Below are 24,397 nucleotides of genomic sequence, written 5' to 3'. Positions count from 1 at the left end.
CCAGAGGTGAATTGAACACTGGCAGTGAGCTAGATGATTTTGTAATAACTGAGAGGAAAGTGGAGGAGAAATTGTTGAAGATAAACATAAAAAAGGCACCCGGGGTGGATGGGATCTATCGAGTTGTATTAAAGGAAGCAGCAAAGGAAGTAAGCAAACCCTTACCATAATTATGAGAGCTTTTTTGGACTCAGGGAAGGTACTATTGGACTGGAGATGTGAAAATGTGACCCCAATTCACAAAGGAGGATCAAAGGGCAACACACGTAATTATAGACTTGTTAGTTTAACTTCTGTTCCAGGAAAATTAATGGAGGCACTGCTTAAAGAAGCACTGCAGGATCATCTAGACAAGACTTCAGTTATAGCTCGGACACAGCATGGTTTTGTTAATGGGAAGTCTTCCCTAACCAGTTTTATTGGATACTATGATGCAGTCACAAAAGAACTAGATGCAGGGAATAACTGTGATATTATATACTTGGATCTTAGAAAGGCTTTTGACACTGTTGCACATGGAAGACTGCTGCACAAATTGGAGCAGTGTGGCATTGGAGGCAAATTGCTGCTAAGGATAACGGGGTGGTTGAGGGGTAGAAGACAGAGAGTGGTAATCAATGGACACTGCTCATCGTGGACTAATGTTATTAGTGGAGTTCCTCAGGGTTCAGTGTTGGGTCCATTGTTGTTTTCTGTATTTATAAATAATATTGATGGTGGCATATCAAGCTTAATGTCCAAGTTTGCAGACGATACAAAAGTTGGCATGGTTGTTAAGGACACTACTGACGCTACGCTGCTGCAACAGGGTCTGGAAAGGTTGAGCAGATGGGCTGAGAGGTGGCAAATGAAGTTTAACATTGACAAATGTAAAGTACTACATATGGGAAACAGCAACCCCAGAGAGCAACGTATCAACTATGTGGTACTACACTGAAAGTGGTAGAGAATGAAAAGGAACTGGGGGTAATTGTGCAGACAGATATGAATTCTCTGAGGAGTGCAGCCGGGCTGCAAGAGTAGCTCATGGTGTCTTACAAATGATATACAGGAATTTTTCTAGCACGGATAAGGAAGTGATTATTCCCTTGTATAAAGCAATGATCAGGCCACACCTAGAGTACTGTATACAGGTCTGGAGGCCTCATTTCAAGAAGGATGTAGAGCTGCTGGAACGATTACAGAGAAGGGCAACAAGATTAGTGATTGGAACAAAGGGTTTCTCTTACGAAGAAAGGCTTAAGTTTTGCAAATTACCGTGTCTGGAGACTAGGCACCGGCGAGGTGATCTAATAAAGCCTTGAATGGTTTGAGCATTCTCAATGCTGATGGGATTCTGCGTCTTGCTCAGAATAATCGCCTTAGAGGGCACAAATTCAAATTGAGGAAAGACAGATGTAGGATAGATGTCCGGAAATTTGCCTTTAGCCAGCGGGTAGTAGGTTGAAGGAACATACTTCTATTCCTTGTTGTGGAAGTTGATAGCTTAAATAAATTTAAGGCTCAGCTGGACAGGTATTTCGAACCAACGGAGAGGTGAAGTGGAAGTTTTTTTTTTTTTATTTTTTTTTTGGCTGATGCTGCATAAGCTTTCTTTCTTGCGTCATATGGCTCTACTAATGCTAATGCTAATGCATTTTGGTCTCATTGCCTCTTTGCTGAGCGAAAAACTTAGCCTTCCGGGAGATAAAGCTAATCAACTCTCTCCTGAATAAATCAGCAACGTTAGAGAAAAAACAAACAAACAAAGGCCTTTAAAATTCCTCACTTCAGTGACGGCACTCAAACCGAAGACTTTTCCACCTGGTGGTGAAGGATGATGGTTATATCTGCTATGCTATTCTCGAGGTCCGAATGAAATTTTACTGTAAAAGTGTTACGATTTGGTAGGAGGACGACGGTAGCAAAGCGCCGTGTTCTACAGCCATAAAAATTTAAAGCTTTAAGTGGTGAAATTTATAGTTAAATGCATCATAAAATTAACACTCCTGCTATTAGAGAACCATATTTCCTAGTTCATTAATTTTTTTTAAGTTCCGCGAATAATCTGCATCACGGATAATTGAGCGTTTACTGGATTTTTTGTTTTTTTCCGTTGTTTGCGCGAAATTTTACTTTCGATAATTCGTTGTTTATAAAAGTATAAAAGTACCGTCCATGGAACTGTGAAATTTAGATTTCAGGAAAAAAAATTTTGAAGACATTGATAACTTTATAAAAGTTGGAACACTGGAAACACCCTATGATACCTGAGATTTTTACAGGGCCAGACTGGCAGACTTTGACCGCTGCAGTTCCCTACAATTTTGGCCCCATCTAAATTACTCACCATGTCATGAGTTTTGCCAAGAACCTAAATTTGCTGTTGACCCCAGAAGCGATCGTCGTTCATTCCTCTGAGCCAGTTCGCTCCTGTGATTTCCTAATATCTGTAACCAGGATGTCCAAAGGTATCCTGGAAAACTTGTAGAGAACGGGATTAATTTTAACCTACGGCTTATGCGAATCGGCTCCAATTTTGCACGAGTTAGGTGAATGTCACCTTCTGTAACAATTCTACTTAAATTTTGTACTCGTTTTTAATAAATTTTTTTGTTTTGCATTGAGTTGTGTTTTAAGTGGATTATTATGAAAAAATTCTGTCTTTTTTTTTTTTTTTTTTTGGATGACCTCTATGTTGTTTAATCCCTTGAAGGGGCTCATATCTGGTGAGTATGGGCTTGGCACACTCAGGGTCCTGAGCTGGATATTATCTTTCTCCTTCTCTTTCTTGGTGATTTCCTTCTACTTCTGACTCTTGTTTTCTCTCTCTCTTTCTCTCAGGGTAATTCATTTTTTTTTTTTTTTTTTTTTGGCTGGTGCAGCATAAGCCTCAGGCTTCCTTGTACCATATGGCTAATAATAATAATAATAATAATAATAATAATAAGATGACAGACAGTAGTATATTTTTACGGAAAGTACAATTTGAGCTCTTTATTAGAGATTGTTGGCAACCCAAAAATACCCCCCATATCCTGCGGGTAAATACTGTAACTGAAATCATGAATCGTTCAGCTGTCCATATATTATTGAAAAATATGAAAAATATTATTGAAAATTGTTGTTTTTTAGAAATTTACTTATAGGGTTACTCAATAATCCTCAACTGGTTTATCATTTATCTGAAATTTGTTTTGAAGACAAATCGATATTTATTATTAATATTATTTAAAAAAAAAAAAAAATCTTTCGCTAATTTTGATTATGCTAAAGCAGGCATTCGTGACGTTTGAATTACGTCATGAATTTCTCTCTGGCGTATGACTGTAAAATTCGCTTAGCCTTGAACAAAATGGCGTCGATGCCGGAGTTGTTTCAATTAGATATCCCAGAGAAACAAAATAGCGATCAGCAAGAAGATGAACTGTTGGTGTTCGGCTATTCCTGTAAAATATTTCGTGATGATGAGAAGGCTGTATATATTGAGCAGGGGAAACATTTAATTCCCTGGATGGGCGACGATAAACTGATGATTGACAGGTCCGTTCCAGTGAAACAATGCATCTCATCTCTTGTGGAATTGCGATTTTTCTCAATTTGAATAAGGTTTTTACCAATTATCATTACGATGCATTAATGTATTATTGGATGTATTTTATTGCTCCTCGCTTTTAATCTCTGTGTAGTTCTAGCACCTTCACAGGTTTCTGACTTTTGAGCGAAGAAATTGGATCTTTAAGGCACCTTGGACGGCACCTCGTGTATCAAGATGGCGTGTGTGGCGACACCGGATCGAACCTTGGCAATGAAGCTGACTAATCTCAGAGATTGCAGTTGAAGGGGTTTTATATTAGTTGTTAGAATTTTTTTTTTTCTTAACCTTATTTATTATACGTAGTTCGTGTAATTGCTTTGCAAATAGTTGATAAAGGCATAGTTTTAGTCTTTTTAATATAAAATTTTCGTTTTGGTATTGGCTGTACATACTTCTCTTGTTTTCGGAAGTGTATGCCTGTTAGTAAATAGCTGTTGCCTGGAATGATAATAAGTTATTATTTTATCTTATTCATTCCTGTGTTTTTTTTTTTATTTTGTGCTATTTGTATTGTTTGCACCATATGCCAGTTTGGATATATGAGTGGGTTTTAATTTCCACTGCGTAGTTTATGACAGTTTTTATGATACAGCTCAAATCAGCTAGACACAGTAAGGTTATGTATATGTTGATAAATAGTATATTTTCTAGACTTAATTATTTATTGTACTATAATGTAATTAATCCTTTATTTAGATATAAAGCATATGAATTAAAGTTACATAAAGCTCAAAGTAACTACTTAGATCAAGAGCCTCATTTTATGAGAGCTGTAGAACATTATTTTACAGGTAGGGAAATGCATCATATTGTACATAGCAATGGGCAGAGTAGGTTTGTTACTGAATGCAATGAAGCCAATAGAGGTGAAACTGATGTATGGGTAGTTTAAATAAATGGCAGTATACTTCTACCTTGGAGCAGTGCTTTTCATTTAGAGTAGTGTAGTACTGAGGCAAATTGTATTGAAGTTCTCTCCTATATGATGTTGACATTCAACAGCAAACCTTGTTTGCCCATTGCTATGTACAAAATGAGTTCTGCACCTTATTTGTAAGAAATATTACATAATGCTTAATACGTCCAGCTTTTGTTTTTGAGATTAGCAAGTTAAATAGTAGGTTGGTTATAAATGTTATTAGAACGTTTGTATTTATAACTCCATTTAATCAAATTTTTCACCTATTTTTGAATGCATAATCATAAGGCTGCGTGTTTATTTCAGTATATAGCATATCAGAACTAGAGAAACTGCAGATGTAACAAGTCACAAAATGAAGCTCCACCATATCTCCAGCAAGTGCTATATGATGTAAGATTTCGTTATCTTTTAAAGTCTATAAAAAGGATAATTTGAAGGGCTTCACAAAATACAAGTAAATAGGTGGAAATATCCCTTTATCTTTACTTACTTGCTGTAAATGGAGATATATGCAATTACTGTGTTTCACTTCAGATTTTTTTTTAAATGTAGTTTGTTTTAATAAGGCAGATATACCTCTGAAGTTTTATAGAGCTCTCCATAAATATGTAACTTGTTTATTATTGACCAGAGAATATATCAGAATGGAGTTAGTAATATTTATGAGACTTGAAAGTTGATGGAAATGCTCATCTGTGGGAGGGGGGGATTAAAATAAACAAACTTGAATTAGTAAGTATTTGGGCTATTGACGATTTCAATTTTCCATTACTTGTTTTTACATGAGGAAAGAATGGGCCAATTCGAAAACCTTTGCCGGGAGGAATTTCTTATTGATGTCCTGAGTAATGAATCTAGTTGACTGGAAGAATGAAATGACAGTTAAGGATTATAAGATGTCCACTCATTTTTGTTAATTTGTCGACTTGCTTGCTAAGGCTTTTTGAAGAAAAAAATTTTAAAGATACTTCTGAAAGTGTATTAAAGTAGAAATGGTGGTTTTTATCATTATTTGGTATTCATTCTGCATGTTATTATTCAATTTATCTTATTGGAATCATCAGTAATACCTTTTGTGGCTTCCTTTTTAATTTCCTTTAATGGCTTTCAGTGGTGCAGTTTGATTTAGCTGCTTGTTTTTATGTGAATGTAGCTGGTATATACTTCTTGATACTGCTGTTGTACAGATTTCCTTTTGGAAGTGGTTATTTTGCATGTATATATATATAAAAAAAATCCTTATTAACAGTTACTGCAGGAATTTCAAAACCAACAAAATCTAACATAACTTTTACACAGTCACTTCAGTATTCATTTGCGAAAGTAGCATCATAAATATTTTTGAGTTGATGGCAGTATAATTTTTTCCCTTATAGTTCACTCTAATGCTGCCTGATCCAAATTCATTCCTAAACTTAATAAACATAATGTTTTTTCATAATTTATCTAGTGAACAAACACATACTGTTGGAGTGAACTGAAATTCAGTTTTATTTTTATTTTTTAATTAAACCATTAAACAGAAGCAAATTGTAAAATAATTTAATCAAATAGTTCACATATACTACAGAATATATAAAAATCAAATGACGTTTGATTATACATTAATTGTGTTTTACAAAAATTTCAATTATTTAGCTGATATTGAATGAAATTAAATTTAATAACCTTAGGCCTTCAACTTTCTTATCCCTATATATTTTTTTTTTCTTCAGAATGATTATCATCAGTAAACAAATATTAGTAAAAAGTATTAATTCATCTGACAAATGATATAGTTCCCTCCACCATTAAAAAAAAAAAAAACTAGAGAAGTAAAATTGTAAACTGCTTTGACCTGGTGTTTGTGCTGGGGTATAACAATACTTCTTTTTTTTATTGAACTGCTCAGATTGAAAGAAAATTTTATCTGACATAGCAGAGTGGTTGGTAGTGAGAGTGCAGTATCACATACTCTTTTGAGTGGACTGTTCAAACCCATAATTGGTAAATATACTTAACGATTGTATTGATAATTTATTGTAAATTCCTTTGACCTGGTGGTCATGTTGGAGTAATAAGGACAAGAACTTACATCGAGGCTAACTGAGATAATCTTGTTTCCTTTGAAGCTAGTGCTTTTGAAAGTTGCTAGATTTGTGAACTAAAATGCTAAAAAGTAATAAATGGCAGCATACTATTAAATAAAATGGAATAAAGAAAAAAGGGATATCTGCCAGCCTTACTTTGTCAGGAAGAACCAGAAGGCACCAGCATCCAAAAAAAAATGTGGGACATAGATTTCAGTAACCTCAAAATGTGCTGTAGGGTTGCTTTATGAAAGGCTCCTATGCTATGCAAACCACTATAAAGTGAAGTACTTACCTAGTAAAGACAAAGCATTTAAATAACTTCATTACTGGTTACCTCCTTCATCTGTTTGTAATCTTCACCTACATGCTTTAAATAGTTTCATTTATTTTTTTTTCTCTCTAGTTTCTTGCTGAGATGCCATAGTTGAATGCAACTTCCAAGGAACTCTCCTTTTCTTGACATAAAAAAAAAATTTACCTTTAGGTGTAAATTTGGTCCAATTCTTAGTTATTGAAATTTTATTCTATTACAAGATCTTTCTTGAAATAAACTGTTGAGTTTGGCAGTGATAATATCTGTAAATATCCGTTCATTGAGTCTCAAAAAGAAAAATTACATGTTATCTCATATAATTCTGAGTAATGTAATGAATTTCCTTTCCTATCAACACACCAAAAATCTTTTGTGATATTCTTTGTGATGAATTTCAATGGGCATTTCTTTGCAAAAGTTTTTCCTTTCACTATGAGTTCTCTTTACAAGAGCCAGCACATGCCTTAGGGCAAACAGCCTCACTGGGCCAGCTCATCTTTCCTTCTTGGGAAAGGGGTGGGTCCAAACTGTGATTCTGGGCTGAGGAATGCTATAGCTGTTTCCCTCTGTTGATGTTCCTGACAAAAGTAGTTCCATTTAGTCATCTCGTGTCATTTTTTTCTGATGACTTAAGGTGATTATAAGGATGTTCTTTTACAGGGTGACAGAGAGGTGTGAGCACATCATGGTTATATTCCAGGCATGCATAGGAAGTTAGAAATTTTAATGGAACCAATATTCATATTACACCAATCTCTTCAAGTGTGCATGTTTGTGTGTGTGTGTGTTTTTTAAATGAAAACCCCAAACTTGAAAGATATTAGGACCTAATGCATAGGTTGAAGATTGAAAAGACAGAAGATACTTGTTGACATTAGACATGAATTTCTGTAGACTAATTTTTGGTAAATACACACCAAGTAAGGCTGTTCTAGAGAATGGAAATAGAAGACATAAGTGAGGAAAAATTAGTTCTTGAGTTTGGAGTTGAATGGTGAACAGATTGGCTGCTGCATCTGTTCAGACTGCTGCATCTGTTCAGATACCAATTTAGAAGAACAGTGCCCATTTAAAGATAGAAAAGGCATTCAGCAGAAGAAACAATGTCTGAGCTGAATGGAGGGACTTTGTTGAAGAAGGGTCATTAATTAACCTGATTGCCCTCTTTTGAACAGAGTGTAGAAGCTTGAGAAAGCTTTTTTTGGGGAGCCATCCCAGATGTGGAAACAATATTCTGCACTAGGGCAGATTTGAGATTTATACAGTCAGGTTGTTCAGAAGAATTGTAATGCCAAGAGAAAAGAAAACCCCAGTTTTTTGATGCAGAGGAAGCAATATTGTGATGTGCTTATACTAAGAAAGATTAGAAGTCAAGGTAATCCCTAATACAGAATATATGAAATTTGTGTCATTGAAGGTAAGCATAAGAGCAGTAGACCCTTTTTTGTTGGAAATAAGTCAGATTTGAATTTTAGGATTGAAGTTTTCTTTCCCCCCCCCCCCCCCCATTGGAGATCAGAATTTAAGGAATTGGTGGTGGATATTTGAGAAGTTGAGGCGGTGCACAGGGCAGGATTTCTCAAACTTGAAGGAATGTAATGTGCTAAAACTATGGATAGATTTACAGTTAGTGGAAAAGGGTCGTTAACATTCAAGAGGAAAAAGAGTGAGAGAAAGAGCTGAACCTTGGGGAACACTAGCATTCGTGGAGAAGTTAGAAGACAGAGAGCCATCTACCATAATCCACAGTGAGCAGTTAGAGAGGGAAAACTAGATACAGTACTCAATTGCAAAAACAATTGATAGTTGTCTATAAGGTGGAAGCCTGCTTAGGTGATCTTTATGTCAAACACAGTCAAAATGTCAAGGGCAACTGCCAGAGTTGGAAGAACTAGATAAACTCTTAGAGGTGAGCCACAAGTGAAATGGGAAGTGTTGGCTTTTTTTTTTTTGGCTGATTCTTTACAAACTTTTCCATTGAATTTTTGCAAAAATGAGTAACACAAGTCAATATATTGCCATTGAATTGGCACCTTGGAAGAGAATCCATGTTGATGAGATGGAAGATTTAAAGTTAGTTTTAGTTGGTGGTTGATGGGTTTATCTATTACTTTGGAAAAAGTAGAGGTAAGTTTTGTGGAACACTAATTGGTAGGGAGAGATTTGTCACTTTTTTTTTGGAACTTATTCGATATGAGCAAATTTACAAGCAGAAGGGGAAAAATGCCAGTGGAATAAGAAAGTGTTAAAAGGCAGCACAGAACAGGAGCACAGGTTTTGAGAAAAAGTGGAGAAATGACATCAGCAACCAGAGCTTTCTTGGTCAAAATTGTTCAGAATTCTAATATCCTGCAGTATTTTGGTAAAGTATGGTTGATCTTCCACAATCTACTGTTCTAGCCATCTATTTTTTAAATAGTGTTTTGTATCTTACAAGCCGTTATCTTAAAGAAATTAATAAGCTTTGTTTTGGCAAAAGACAAAGCAGTCATGTGGCTTTGGGTGCTTAGTGTGATGAGATGTTTAAGGCTTTGAATGGATTGAGTAAGCTCAGTGCTGATGGAATCTTTCCTCTTGCTTAGACTACACACATAGGGGACAAAAATTTAAACTGAGTAAGATGGTTGTAGGGTAGATTGCAGAAATTTGCCTTCAGCCAATGGGTCGTTGATTGTTGGAACAAACTTCCATCTGGTGTTACTGAGGTGAGTAATTTTAAATAAATTCAAGGAAGAACTAGATAAACTCTTAGAGCTGAGCCACAAGTGAAATGGGAAGTGTTGGCTTTTTTTTTTGGCTGATTCTTTACAAGCTTGCTTCTTGCATCATGTGCCACTATTAATACTATACTATTTGGCATTTCGAAAGATTCATTTTCCCCACCCACCCTCCTACTAATCTTCCAAAATTTAGAATAGCTGTTTACAGGATCAGCTATTCTAAACTTTGGGGAAAATTTTGCCCAATTTCTACCCACTCCTTCATTTATAAGAGTATATTCAGCGGCACACTTTTCCAGCTGACTTCTAAAACAATGGGTATAGTCAAAAAATGCAAACTTGTTTCTCTTAAAATCATTTAAAAAAAGCAGTAGCCTTTATCTTCTAGGTCCTTTACCAAATTGATAAAAAAATTTCAGACTGCTGTGGTTATGTTAGGTTAACTTTTGTATATATAAAAATATCCTATGCAAGTAAAAATAATTTTAATGCATTCCTTTATATATTTTTTGATATAATCGTGTTAATACATAGATAAATATATTGGGTAGTAAAATTATTGTCGGGACAAGTTCAGTTTCTTTTGAAAGGACTTAAAACTAACCATGCCAAATTATGAGTGGTCCTCATTTATGTTTAGGATGACTTTAATTTTTTTATACTGTATATAAATGGCATAAGTAATGTATTTTTTGAGTAGAACAGAGTTACAGTTAGAAAGTGCATGCAATATCTACAATCAGGACAGTCAGTTATTTATTTTTTGATGTATACTGAGCATAACTGTTATTTATGTGCTACTCAGAGAATTCTCTATATACCGAGTTGATTCTAAAATAATTTTCAGGGTGTTTGTGGTATTATTTCTTCAAGTACATATTAGAAAAGCTGAAATTTTGGAATATTTCTGTATATTAGGCATGCCCTCAGAATGTCTGATTAGATATTCACAATTGCACAGTTAGTGCTTGCTGCTTGTATAGGATGGCTTTTATTAGTATCGGCACAAGGCAAAGCAGTAACTGTGATGATTGATCGGTGCATAGCATGATGAGGTAGTAAAACATCGGCATGTGTACAGTTGTAATACCGAAGTTGTATGGTGGGACATTGATGTGTACAAATCTCCATCCTGGATCATGCTCCACTAAAATTGAACCATTTTTTATAGAAATTGGAGGCCACAAATTGTACGTGACCACATAAAAGATGACCCTGTACAGTATGAAAACTATTGTTGAAATTTTCACTGCAGTAGAGAAGCAAAATTCCAAAGGATACCAGTAGTCTAGTGCCACAGGTTATTTTCTGTCCAGGTCATACCCACTGTGCAAGGGGGGCTCATAATGAGAAAGGTTATTTTCATGCAAAATATTGACTGATTAAGCCAAGGAAGTCTATAATGGGTAGTTTCCTGACCAAATAATTTTCTCACTTTCTATGTACATGACCTTGCATTTCATTTTCTTTTGAAGAAAGTTGCTTTTTGAGAACTCAGAGTAAACTTCATGAAACTCAATAGCAAAAAGGTGTGTTTTTTTGAAATGGATATTGTGTAAAAAGATATATGCACTAAATTGTAAACATATTGGAATAAATTTTGTTTTTTTAACTCTAAGCATATTCTTTTAATTCCAAGTTTAGGATTTTATACTTGGTCTATAAGTTGACCTTAATTTTGGACAGTTTAGTGCTTCAACGGTCAACTTATTTGCTGGAATATATATTAACAGTATAGTTTAACAAATAACTATAGTAATTGAATAATTTTTAAGTAACTATATATATTTTATATAGATAATAGAATACCCTCTATATTGCTTTTATTATGTTAATATAACTACCCAAGACAAATGCAATTTTTGCTATTACTACTATAATTAGAATGCTAATAACTGCTATAATTAGAGGGAAAAAAAAAGTACAGGCAATCCCTGACTTACGTAATACTCGACTTCCGTAAGTTCGACTTTATGTAAGTTTTTTGCCGGCCAGTGCAAACTTAAAAAAATCGTGGAAACGTATTTTGCATCCCGTAGGAATAAATGGAGGTATTGTGAAATATCGCAATGTGAAGCCAATAATGCATTGTTGCGTTATTGGCTTCACATTGCGATAATTTCAACTTCCAAGAGCTCGGAAGTTGGAATTTTTGCAATGCACTGTATAATTAAGCTATTTATCTCTCTAAAAGATCATTTTTATAATGGAGCACTACCCTTCCATCTAGAAGAAAACCTGGAAGACAAAGGCGGAGATGGATAGATGAAATTCATGAGTTTCTGAGTAGTAAATGGATGGCCAGTGCTCAAAACAGAAGGAACTGGAAAGTTGCTGGAGAGGCTTTCATCCTGCAGTGGATTGAAAATGGCTGATGATGATGATGATGACCCTTCCATCGTTATCATATGTTCCATTAAAAGAATCGGTTTTGAACACCTTTGTTGATATTTTTCTAAAGAACATTTCTGGAGGTCACGACCATAAAACAAAAACGATTCGCACTTTCTGGTTTATTGGGCTTTTCTGATAGTGCAATCCATTATAAGTGAATAGTAAACTCGATCTCTTTGCAGTTGCGATAATCCCGATAACTAGAATTGTGTGGGTTTTTACGTTATGGTGAAATGTGTTTCCCCTTCACTGATATCTTCACTCATATAAAAAATATAATTAAATTTTCAGAATCTTCTCTTCATTCCTATTTACTTATTACAATGATGAAGGGACAGCGACCAATGGAAAGTGCAAGTGGTCGCAGTCCTAGGAAACGAAAAAAATAATTGATTTAGAAATGAAGATGAAAACGATTAAGAAGTACAAAGCAGAACATAGTTTGTCATCTATTGCACTGGAATTAGGTCTCGCTGCTTCAATAGTGAATACTATTTTAAAGGACAGTGTGCATATAAAAGAACATGTTAAAGGATCAATACATTTAGATCATCAGTGATCACAAAACAGCTTTCAAGTGCTATATTGAGGATGGAAAATCAGTTTCAGAAGCGAGTGCTTCTGAGTCTAATGGCCATTCAAGCAAAAGCAACAAGTATTTATGACTGTATTAAGGATAAGTACGCGAACCTCAAGCCAAATTCTTGGCAAGCAACGGGTTGTTTTATACGCTCAAGCATTGTGCTGGTTTCCACAACATTAAAGTATACAGTGAAGTCGCAGTGTCAATTCTGCAGCTGCAGAGAAATTTTGTGATGTGTTGGAAAAACCCTTTCTAAATTTCCACAGCCCTGAGCCTCTGCAGTGGCATACTTATCAGCTGGAGACGTTGATTCTGGCAATGATGCTTGAAAGGTAAAACGCTGAAGTTATACCTGTCCCCTCCCTTTTTTGTAATTTTATAATTTTGAAATTTTTGTAATTTTTCTGTGCATGAGATAAAAAATTGAATAAATAATTCTGTTTACATAGAATAGAATAGAATCTTTAATTGCAGCAATGATAGACATACAATTAGTCCCGTCACGGCATGGTGGTGCCAGGGGTTAACAAAACATATTTACAAAAGAGATACACATGAGAAAAAAAGATAAATCAGGTTATTAACAAAGCACAGTTTTACATTTTCAGTTCGACGAGGATACCCTTCCTGTATTTTTTATTATTGACCACTTCTTGGAGGTCCCCGTCGATGGCTTTCAGTGAGGGCAGCATTTGCTTTGGCAGGAATCTGTCGGTTAGTACTAGCCGGTTATGGTTTGCTAGCAGCTGTGCTGAAGACCGGAGATAAGGGGGAGGAATGCGCCATGAGCAGTGATCCCAGAAGTTCGGCTCTGTAATTTTACCGGTGGCCATCTTGACGGTGAACAGCAGCCTTCTTTCTCCGATGTAGGACCGGAGCCTGCGTAGGTGAAGAGCTTCTGCTAACTGCGTTGATCTGAGAGCTGGGAGAAGGTGGAGTTTGCTGTTGGCCCATTTTAGAAGCCAGAATTCGGCAGAGAATGTTACATGTCGTCGAACATTTCTTTTTTTGCTTCAATCAAATTCAGCACACGTAGTTGCGAGTGCTGCATAAGCATTTAGGGAAATTCCGACTTATGTGGAGCTCCACGGAACGCAACCCTTATGCAAGTTGGGGAGTGCCTGTATTTAAAATTTACTTTATTATAATTAAGTTATAAATTATTCATTATAATAATTTAAGTTATAAATTAAATTATAAGCTTTGGAAAACTTGGGAGGGGGGATACACAGACTAATAGTTTAACTAGAGCCACAAGCAGAGGTGAAAGTGATTCTTGCATTACTATTGGTACATGCAGCAGCCTGGAAAGCAAGGTGTCTGGGATTTCAGGCCCTGCTGTAGTTCATCATGGAACAAATGGATACCTGGGCTGTGTTAGGGTTACTAAGAGTAAGAACACGTGCATGCATACTTGCATGTATGCGAATGCTAGGAGCATAGTAAATAAATTTGATGAATTTGAAGTTTTTAACACTACCACTACCCTTTCATACCAAGGCCATAAACTTTTCAAAAAGTCATCAAATGCAGATGTGAGGATATCAGGATGTGTGAGGATGGTATGGTGTCACTTATAAATGGATTATAACTTATAATTTGAATATGGGAAGTACAATGTGTACGGAAAGGACTGGAGAGGGAGTGGGTTATGCTCTTAGTTAAGAATCATATCAAGTCCAAGGCAATGCATCCAGTCAGTGCAATGTTGAGTCAGTTTGGTGTAACATAAGTACTAGGAAAACAAAAGTGAATGTAGGAGTGTGTGTTATAGGCCTTATCACTGTGAGGAGTATAACAAACAACTATACAGAGAAATAGTGTGCCAGTAAGTCAGAATGTCTTATAATGGAGGATTTTAACTTTATTGACTGGAACTTGTGGGTTGGTTGCTTGCACACAAACTTGTTGGTTGCTTGTGGGTTTATTAAATGACTGTTTTCTACAGCAGCATGTTAGAAAAGTAACAAGAGGAAGAAATACTCTTCATGTGGATTATCAGCAGCTATTTTTTGTGTATTAAGTAACTGTAGGTAAATGACCCTCTGGTTAGCAGTGATTACAGTGCATTGAGGTGGGATTTACTTAAAGACTACTGGCATGGGTAAAGGGAGTTTTGCTTTTGTAAGGGTGACTGCAGTGGACAGTTTTTAAATTCTATACACTGGGACCAACTGATGATGTTACCAACAGCAAATTTTAAGTGGCTAGCATTCAGGGAAGTAATCGTAGAAGCTACTGGCTTTTCATGCCAACTAAGAAATATGGTTCCAGGTTTATACCTAAATGGATGTTTAGATGAACTGATAAGACTTGTGGCAGAGAAGAAAAATTCATGGGATATAAATTATGTCACAAAAGGCTTTTTTTGTGACACATCTTATGTCACAAAAGGTTTTTTGTGACATAAGATGTCACAAAAAACAACTTCTTGTGACCGAAGTGACCTTTTGTGATGGTGATATTGCAAAGACTGCTATCACTGAAGAAGTGGTAAGAAAATACTATGAAATGCTTCTCTTAATTTATGTAGATATTTCCAGATCAGAAATAAACAATTGTACCTTGTAACAACATTGTATGTACCTTTTTATGTTTTTTTCAGCAAAACCTCACTAATTTGGACTGCCTTATTTTTATCTATGTATTTTATTCATGTAGATCAGAGATTTTTCCTGAACAAAAATTTAATGCTACAGTTCCAAAATTCTTTAAGATTGGTTTCACAAATACTTTGTAAAAGGATTAAAATTATTTAGAAGTAAAAATTAATTCAATCCAAAAGTCAAAACTTGAGAATGATTTTTGAATTTTCCATTTTATTTGGGACACTGGTGACGTAGGACCTAAACAGTACCTGATACTGCTGTTTCCTTATATACACTGTGCTGCCACTTTATTAGGTACACCTACCTAGTAGTGTTTTGAGCCTCCTTTAGCCTTCAAAACAGCCTGGATTCATCTAGGCATGGATTGAACAAGGTGCTGAAAACGTTGTGCAGGAATGGAGTACCATGCAGACATGAGTGTGTGACGCAGTTCCTTGAGATTCAATGGAGGTGTGGGCCTGCAGCCAACAGCCCTTTCCAGTCCCAAAGATGTTCAATAGGATTGAGATCCACAGACTGAGTGGGCCACTGCAGCAAAGAAAAGTCATTGTCATGTTCCTGGAACCATTCCATAGTGATTCGGACTTTGTGCACCGGCTCATTATCCTGCTGGAAGTAACCATCTGACTGAGGATAAACTGTCAACATGAACAGATGCACTTGGTCAGCAATGGTATTTAGGTATGATGTGGCATTTAGATGTGAATCTATGGGTATCAATGGACCCAACGTATGCTAAGAAAACATTCCCCACACCATAACATTGCCCCACCACCTTGCACAGTAGTTGTCAGGCTGACCAGGCTAGCCGGGTGTGTAAAGTGTCTGCCTGGCAACCCAAAGGTCGCGGGTTCGATTCCCGCCTCGGGCTTGGATCAAAGTACTGCAAAAACCTTGGGAGGTGCATCATGGCCACAGAAGCCTATGCGCCAAACTACCAAAAAAAAAAAGTAGTTGTCAGACATGATGCACTAGGAACTTCGACTAGTTAGACCAAGCAATCCTCGTTCCAATCCTTGATGGTCTGGTGCTGGTGTGCCCACAGGAGCCATGCTCTCTTGTTCTTCATTGATAACAAAGGTACACAATGTGGCCGTCGGCTGTTGTAGCCCATTCGCGACAAAGTGCGACTAGTGGTCCATTATGATATTTTGTTCTGTGCACCAGGTTGAATTCTGACGTGATGTGCGAAATTGTGGCCCATCTGCTTGCTTGCACAATTCTAGCCATCCTGTTCTGGCCTCTCTCATCAACAAGCGAGTTTCTTCCACAGGAGTGCCATTGAGAGGATGTTTTCTGTTTGTTGCACCAGTCTCAATACACCTTTGAAACTGTGGTGCATGAAAAGTTCAGGAGAACTGCCATTTCAGAAATGCTTTGTCCAGCACATCTTGCACCTACTACCATGCCACTTTCGAAGTCCGTTAGATCACTCCTTTACTGCATTCTTGTTATGATTTGTTCGCTTAACTGATACTAGAAAAGTTGTTCAGCTGCATTTATATCCACAACTGTGGTCATGTGACTTGCAATGTTGTGGGACAAACCATTTGTGTGCGCAGCAGGGGTGTGCCTAATAAAGTGGCAGCACAGTGTATATTAGTATCAGGAAGCAGTGTAAGAAAGCAAGCTTTGTAGCACCAGCAAAAAAAAATAAATAAATAAAATTTAAATTAAATTAAAAAATAAAGTAACTAATGTCACCTTCCCTCACTTCACGTTCTTATTTTTTTCAGTTATTTACTTAGTCCCTCCTTAATTTTAAATAAGCCTTCACAAGAGTAGGTTAGAGTTTATTGCAACACACAGTCTTTGACTGAAGGCAGAGTTTTCAGACATCTACAATTATCCCTCTCTGTGCAATTTAAATTTGTCCCCTATGTCATGTGACTAAGCATAAAAATTCTCTCTACATTTAGTTTACTTAAACTTTTCAAGTCTTTAAACACTAATGAAGTCACTCTGAGGATAGCTGGTTTCCAAACATGGCTTACAAAACTCAAGTCTTTTGATAAAGCAAACCCTTTGTGCTCTTAACCACTCTCTTCTTTGTAACCTTTTCATCTTTCCTAAAATGGCATCTCCAAGCCTGTGTGCAATATTCAAGCTGTGCCTAACCATTGTTTTGTATAGGGGAATAATCTCATCTTTCTCTCTCTACTGGTCAAGTTCCTATATATTATTGACAAAACTCTGAACTGTCCTAGAAGCCTATCTATGCTGTTAAAAATATATTTTAGATTATTTAACCTTAAATTGTTATTAAAAACAGTGCAAGCAAGGTCAGATAATGACAGTATTGATAGTGCTAAAAGGAATTTACGAAGTGTGTTTGAAAAATTCATGGCCTGAGTATGAAAGGTTTATTTCTGGGTAATATCCTAGTCTTTGGCATGGTTCCCTTTGGAGTCAATATACTATTTCCACTGATGCTGCAATGCATTAATTCTGGTTGCAAAGGAAGCTTTCTCTTGGGTCTCCAGGAATGCATCCACTCCAGCAGTGATGTCACTGTCGGCGAGAAAATGGATGCCAGCCAGGTAGTTTATCAAATTAGAAAACAAGTGAAAGTCTGATAGTGCTAGATCTGGGGTGAATATGATGCATGGTCTAAGATTGTAAAGCCATACAACCATGGCAATGACAGATTTGTGGGCAGGTGTGTCATCTTGGTGGAACAATTTGCTTAGTTTTCCTTGGAATTTGTCTTTGGTGTTTTCATGCAAATGCTTCACAGGGTCTGTGTAGATGCTCCTGTGGATTGTGTGGCCTTTCTGAAGGTAATCCACTTGCAATACTCCATCAGCATCCCAAAAAAACTGATACATCACCTTGCCAGCATAAGGAATCGACTTGGCTTTCTTTGGTGGGAGAGAAGTACTGTGTTTCCACTGTTTGGACTGTTCCTTTGTCTCTGGCTGAAAGTGAGGGATCCACGTCTCATTCATGTTCACAAATCTGCAAGGAAATGTGGATCTGCTTGAAAACTATGCAAATATTTAGTTGACTTGACAACTTTTGTGCATTTTTTGATTTGCCATACAACTTTGGGACCTATCATGCCGACACCCTATTCATTGCAAAAAATCTCTGTTATTAAATGGTACATGCATTCAGGTTAGATTCCCAAGATGCTGGGAGTGTGCTGAACTGTCCTGTGTCGATCACTCATCAGCAGATCATGCATACTGTCAACGACTTGTGGAGTGGTGGATGTTGCAGGTCTTCTGTGGGTCATCTTCCAGGCTCTCCCTCCCTTGTTTAAGTGCTGCTGGCCACTTCTTGGCGCATTATAGCCTTAGTCGCTAATGCACCAATAAAACCCAACAACAGGCCACTTCTTAACTATGGGATAGGAAGGAGCATCCTCATGAGGATGTGTGGTAACCATATCCTTGTGAATTGCCTTTGGCATTAGTGGCCTTAATCATGCAGTCATCCAGTATTTGCCAAAGGCAAATATTGGATGATTTCATGACTGATTTTTTTTTTTTTGGCGCCTCCTTAGCCAGTTGGGAAGGAGCAGCAGTGCGTAGCACACGCTTCTTGATTAGACCGGGGTTCGAGCCCGTCACCACCAAATACGGAGGATATGGAAAGGTCAGGGAATGACCAATGCATATTCCTGGAGCAATATGGTCTTAGTTGCTAATGCTCCTAAAAACCAAATAACAACAACAACATGACTGATTTTGTCCATCTTTTCTCATTCACACAACTTTGTTGACTTCAGGACCTGTAATTTAAAAAAGATGTTATTGAAACTGTGAAAGTTGGTGGGTTACTATTTTAAGTGTTATACATTAAGTACAGAAATTTTTAACACTACACTTTCATACTAAGGCCACAAACTTTTCAAACACCTCTCATATAATAAAGTTATTGATGGGTAGATTGGATAGAACAGTATAGTAAAATTCCAGTTATCTGAATGCTGGTTATCTGCAATTTCAATTAACCAGAAATATTTTTGCTTTTATATTTTACCTTAATTTCACTCAAAGAAATTGACACATTTAATGTTTAACTGTAAGAAACAAAACCATATTTATTTGAAAATACATTTTTGAAATAAATAAGATTTGCTTTATGTGATAGATAAAACTTCCTGCATACAAAAAATTATATAATAGTTGAATTACATGAAAGAAGATGCATATGATCTAGTTTATCACAGTTTGACAAATGACAAAATAGTTTCATCATTAAATACTAATCTGAATCAGACAGAAAATGAAGAGGGGAGGAGCTATTGTGGTGAACATAAACCATAAAAACTAACAGCTAGTAAAGCATTTAACATCATTCAGATTGCTGCTGGAGGGACCTAATCACAGAAAAAGAATTAAGTGCAAACCGGTTAATGTATTTGAAAAAAATTATAGAATTTTGCAGTAGAAAAAAGATTGAAATCTTTCAGGCAGAAAACATTGGCAATTATTTTAAAACTGTGTGAGCATGTGTAAATAATAAATGCAAACATTGAAAACATTGGCAATTATTTTAAAACTGTAAATAATAAATGCAAATTACTATAATTTTTTTTTCTTGACATTGTTTTGTACACCTTTTATAATTGTAGATAATAACATTTAAATGATATTCAAAAAAAAAAAAAAAAAAAATCAGCTATCCAAAAGACCTTCGCTCCCAGTTGTTTCAAATAACTGGAATTCTACTGTATTATTTTAAATCAAACATTGCTGGAATTCTACTGTATTATTTTAAATCAAGCATTGATATCCTCTAATAGTAAACTATCAGAAGATGTACAAATATTAATCTGTAAATACATTTTATGATTATTTACCATTAGACGGTGCCATGTGGAGCAAGTGGTATTCTACTGTATTATTTTAAATCAAACATTGATATCCTCTAATAGTAAACTATCAGAAGATGTATAAATAATAATCTGTAAATACATTTTATGATTATTTACCATTAGACGGTGCTATGTGGAGCAAGTAGTATTCTACTGTATTATTTTAAATCAAGCATTGATATCCTCTAATAGTAAACTATCAGAAGATGTATAAATATTAATCTGTAAATACATTTTATGATTATTTACCATTAGATGGTGCCATTTGGTCAAGTGGTATTTCATTATAATTACTAAAAGGGACCATGTCTGGGGAATAAAGATGAACTTTTCTGGAATTAAGATGTTGGCGAGACAGTGCCTTAATTCAGCTGTGGTGATTTGGTGTTTGCATTTTGGCTATGATATAAAGAACTGCTAAATTGCCAAAGTTTTGTTTATATTATGACTCAATGAAATTTTGAAGTAAAAGAGACAGTACGTGGAATTTTGCTATCTTTTGGTCTTTTTATAAATTGTAAATGATCATTTACAGTTTAGAAATAATTTAATGAACACTAATTCCTGCAGTAGAAAAATTTATAGACTTGGCTCATCCTCTCCTTCCAATGCAGTTATTTCAGGCTTTGTGTAATGAACTTGTATGTTAATAAGTAGTAATGTCTTATAAATTAAATAAATTATTACTTATATTAAATAAATTCAAGAACATGGACATAAGCATAATTTCAGTTTTTTTTTTTTTTTTATCATTTTGAGTAAAACTTCTAAAATCCAGAAAAAATGCAAGAATTCGGAATCAGTTTGACTGAAAATTTAGGATTGGAGATGCCCAGCTGTATTGTTATGCAAGCACTGTTGTGAAATATGGCACCTAGCATGATATAAAATTTAATTACTTTTATAAGGTAATTTAATGAATAAAGATTTTAATAAGTATTTAAAGCAGTCCTCAATATTATGTGAGAGCAGTTCCTTATTTATTTCTTCTACTTCTGTTCTTTGTAGAACACCTGTTTTTGTATGTATTTTCAGAAAATTATAATCTGTAGAAATTCAAATCAAATGTCAACAAGTATCTTCTGTCTTCATAATTTTCAACCTGTATATAGTACCAAGTACTATAGTTTCTAATACCTTTCATGTTTGGCATTATCATAAAAAAAACGTAATAATATCTTGCATCCTATACATTGGAACAATATAAATAGACTGAGTTAACTATTCAGTTAGTTTATTTACTGTGATTATTATTATGATACTGATCAGATTAAGAGACAAAAAAAAGCAAACAAACAAACTTTGGTATTAATATTCAAAGAACTGGAAAGTGATAGATTCACTGTAAAATCAACAATGGGGCTGGTGCTAGCATTTGTGGTGCCCGAGGCAAAACTTTGTAATGGTGCCTAATTCATATTGTATCTTAACATATATGCAGTGGACATCTAGCAGTGCCTATGGCAAGTGCCTCACTTGTGCACCCCCCTAGTGCTGGCCATGATCAACAATTTATAATGAATTATGACAGGTGTATTAATAATTGCATTTCGATACACACATGCACACAAAGGAGGAATAGTTACATTTTTTTTTTTTTTTTTACAAGCTTAACTGTGATTGAACTAAAAAAAATAATTCAAAAAATTCCTCTGTGGGAATCAACTACAAAAAAAATAATAAAATAAACCTCAATTCATTCTTTTTATGTTAATTATTATTTTTTAATAAATCTAGTTTTAATCATAAATTCATAATCTAAAATGTACTGTGCGAAGGGCATTATTTGTTTTTCGTAGGAGTAGAAATGGTATAAAATAAAACAAGACTGCAATATGGAATCATTTGAGTATATTTATTTTGAACTAAGATTAATTTACATGAATTGATTTCGGGGGATTATTATTATTATTAAGAGATGGTGTTTTCTAGAACTTCAGCCCCAACATTTCATATAAAACATGATAAAAACTTTCTTTTCAAGCTGCATATGTAGTCATTTGTTTAACTATGTCAGTAGATTCCCCTCCCCCCTCCAATTTTTTTTTTTTCAATGGCTGTTTTCAAGTTTAGAATTTAGATCTAAGAATAATGGTCTTGTCTTTGAAAGAAAAATTTAACTTGTATCTTATCAGAAAAACATGATTTTAGGTGTATCAAATTAATTGATAACAACTGGTTGAAGTAATTGAACAATTTTAGATGTATCAAAATTTGTACCTAGTGTTCTGTGTTTTTACCATGTGGCTTTCTGTATTCTGTTGTAAATTATAACCTCCCATTTACCTCATAAACCACTGAACATTAGCAGTAGGCGCCTCCGTAGCCAGGTGGGAAGGAGCAACAGTGCGTAGCACATGCTTCTTGATTAGACCGGGGTTCGAGCCAGTCACCACCAAATACGGAGGATGCGGAAAGGTCAGGGAATGACCACCGCATATTCCCGGAGCAATATGGCCTTAGTTGCTAATGCTCCTAAAAACCAAACAATACACAACAAACCTTAGCAGCTTTTTATGCATGTATGTATATAAAATAACAATGATTAGTATAAAACAGAACTATGATTCTCAATACATTCTACATTGTATTTCAATATTTGTAGAAGCATAAAGGAAATTTACCACAGTATGATATGTAGAACCTTCCGTATGACACTCTCCAGAAATTAAAACGAATATAAAATTAATGCAAAATGATTACAGTATGTAAAAAAAATAATAAAATCAATTAAAAAAATTAAAAAATTTTAACAAATTTTGAAAAATGATTTAACTTCCTTTTGGAAAAGAGGGGGATTATTATTAACATGCAACATTTTGGAGGAAAATCATTTTTCACAAGTTAATTTAAAATTTTTAAATTTTTTAAAAATTGTTTTTTAAAAAAAATTATTTTATTACTGTAATCATTTTACATTAATTTTATATTCGTTTTAATTTCTAGAGAGTCATATGGAAGGTTCTATGTATCATATTGAGATAAATTTCTCTTATTCTCTACAAATAAAAGAAATGTTTTATTGTTTTTAATATTTTCGTTGCTTTTAAATCAGGTAACCTTTATTTATACACTTAACTTATTAATATCCCTTTAATATATTTCAGCCTCGGAAGAAGGGAACAAGGCAGCTCCAAAATGTTGCATGTTAATATTAATCCTCTCTTTTCCAAATTCAATTTATATGAATTAGACTTAGTTCAGAATAAATATATTCTTAATGCAGTCTTCTGTTTTATTTCATACCATAGACTCATAGTTTTAACGTTATTTACATGGCTTTTAAATATTTAGTATTAAATATATACATGTATGATAACCCGTTTATTGAAAGCAGTTCAGGAAAAATGTATATTCGATGTAGTGTGTGCATTTTAAAATTAATTTTGGAATTTTGCCATACGCCTGCAACTAGAGGCATGCCTGGGTTTGGGGGTGGATGTACTTGCTTTGTGTGAATAGGGACCTGCCCCCTCATTCATATACATAGGTATTTCTCTGCAGAAAACAGTATATCATTTACTCAGAGTTTAAAAATTGATCCTTTCCGGAAGGCGGAATAAAATATAACCAACATGAGTTGAAACATCTCTCTCACACACACACAAAGTTTTGGCTGTAGCCGAGACTTCCACACACTACAGTTTGATTAGTTGCACAGAATTCAGGTTTCTTAAATTGGAAAGTCCCCTTTCCCCAGCCTACTAGATTTGTATGAAATGGCTAGCTTGTGATTTCACTATCACTTACATGTTAGGAAGATACAGTAATCTGTGTATCTATTACCCTATTTTTAAAGTGTATCAAAATAGCTTTCCTCTTTTAAGTTTGTTTTGTGAAAATCGATTAGTCCCATCTGGAATTGTGAGAAGGCCTACTGGTCTACTTTGGCTTACAGCTTATTCCATTTGGATGATGTATCCTCATTGTTCCATATGGGACTCTCACAGTGAACTTGAATGATTCATCTTTAGTTGAAACAGGTAAATAAAAAAGCCCGAAACAGAGAATTTCAGTTCTGTGTACAGTTTAACCTAAATTTTCATAATGTAATACCACAGTATCAGATATACAGGAGGACACTGGTTTCCATCTCATTTTCAACACACTCTTGAAAATGAGATGGGGGCAATCGGTTATCAAAGGCATCAAGTTTCCATATAGATCATAGTAGCCTGCATTTAAAACAGCAAAATTCTCTATCAAAATTGAATATGAAGCCAGTTTTTGTTTTAATTAAAAATTACTCTGTGGACTTCTATTTATTCCTTTTTAGTTCATGTTTTAAATGGTGTCATGCAATTAGTGGCCATCATCTTTAATTGTGCTTAGAAGATATTCTACAAAACAGTAATTGGATGAGGTATCATGCAACCTTTAAC

General features: G+C 35.1%; 1 protein-coding gene across 4 annotated transcripts in view; it reads left to right on the top strand.

Annotated features, from left to right (window-relative positions):
- Positions 1-3,336: 3,336 nt before the first annotated feature.
- The window catches only part of su(w[a]) (suppressor of white-apricot), a 158,599-nt gene continuing 137,538 nt past the window's right edge, over positions 3,337-24,397 (top strand). For 2 of the 4 annotated variants that reach the window (XM_090369770.1, XM_090369768.1), the window contains exon 1: positions 3,337-3,522. In XM_090369770.1, coding sequence (XP_090225896.1) covers positions 3,344-3,522 — 179 coding nt within the window. In that variant the 5' untranslated portion in view covers positions 3,337-3,343. Of the gene's footprint in view, positions 3,589-4,802; positions 4,890-24,397 lie in introns of all 4 variants that reach the window. The other 2 variants (XM_090369769.1, XM_090369771.1) reach the window with 2 other exon arrangements.

Source organism: Mastigoproctus giganteus, chromosome 3, assembly GCF_048544385.1.
Source record: "Mastigoproctus giganteus isolate SK-2022 chromosome 3, ASM4854438v1, whole genome shotgun sequence".
Lineage (NCBI taxonomy): Eukaryota > Metazoa > Arthropoda > Arachnida > Uropygi > Thelyphonidae > Mastigoproctus > Mastigoproctus giganteus.
This window is presented reverse-complemented; position numbering and strand designations above follow the sequence as displayed.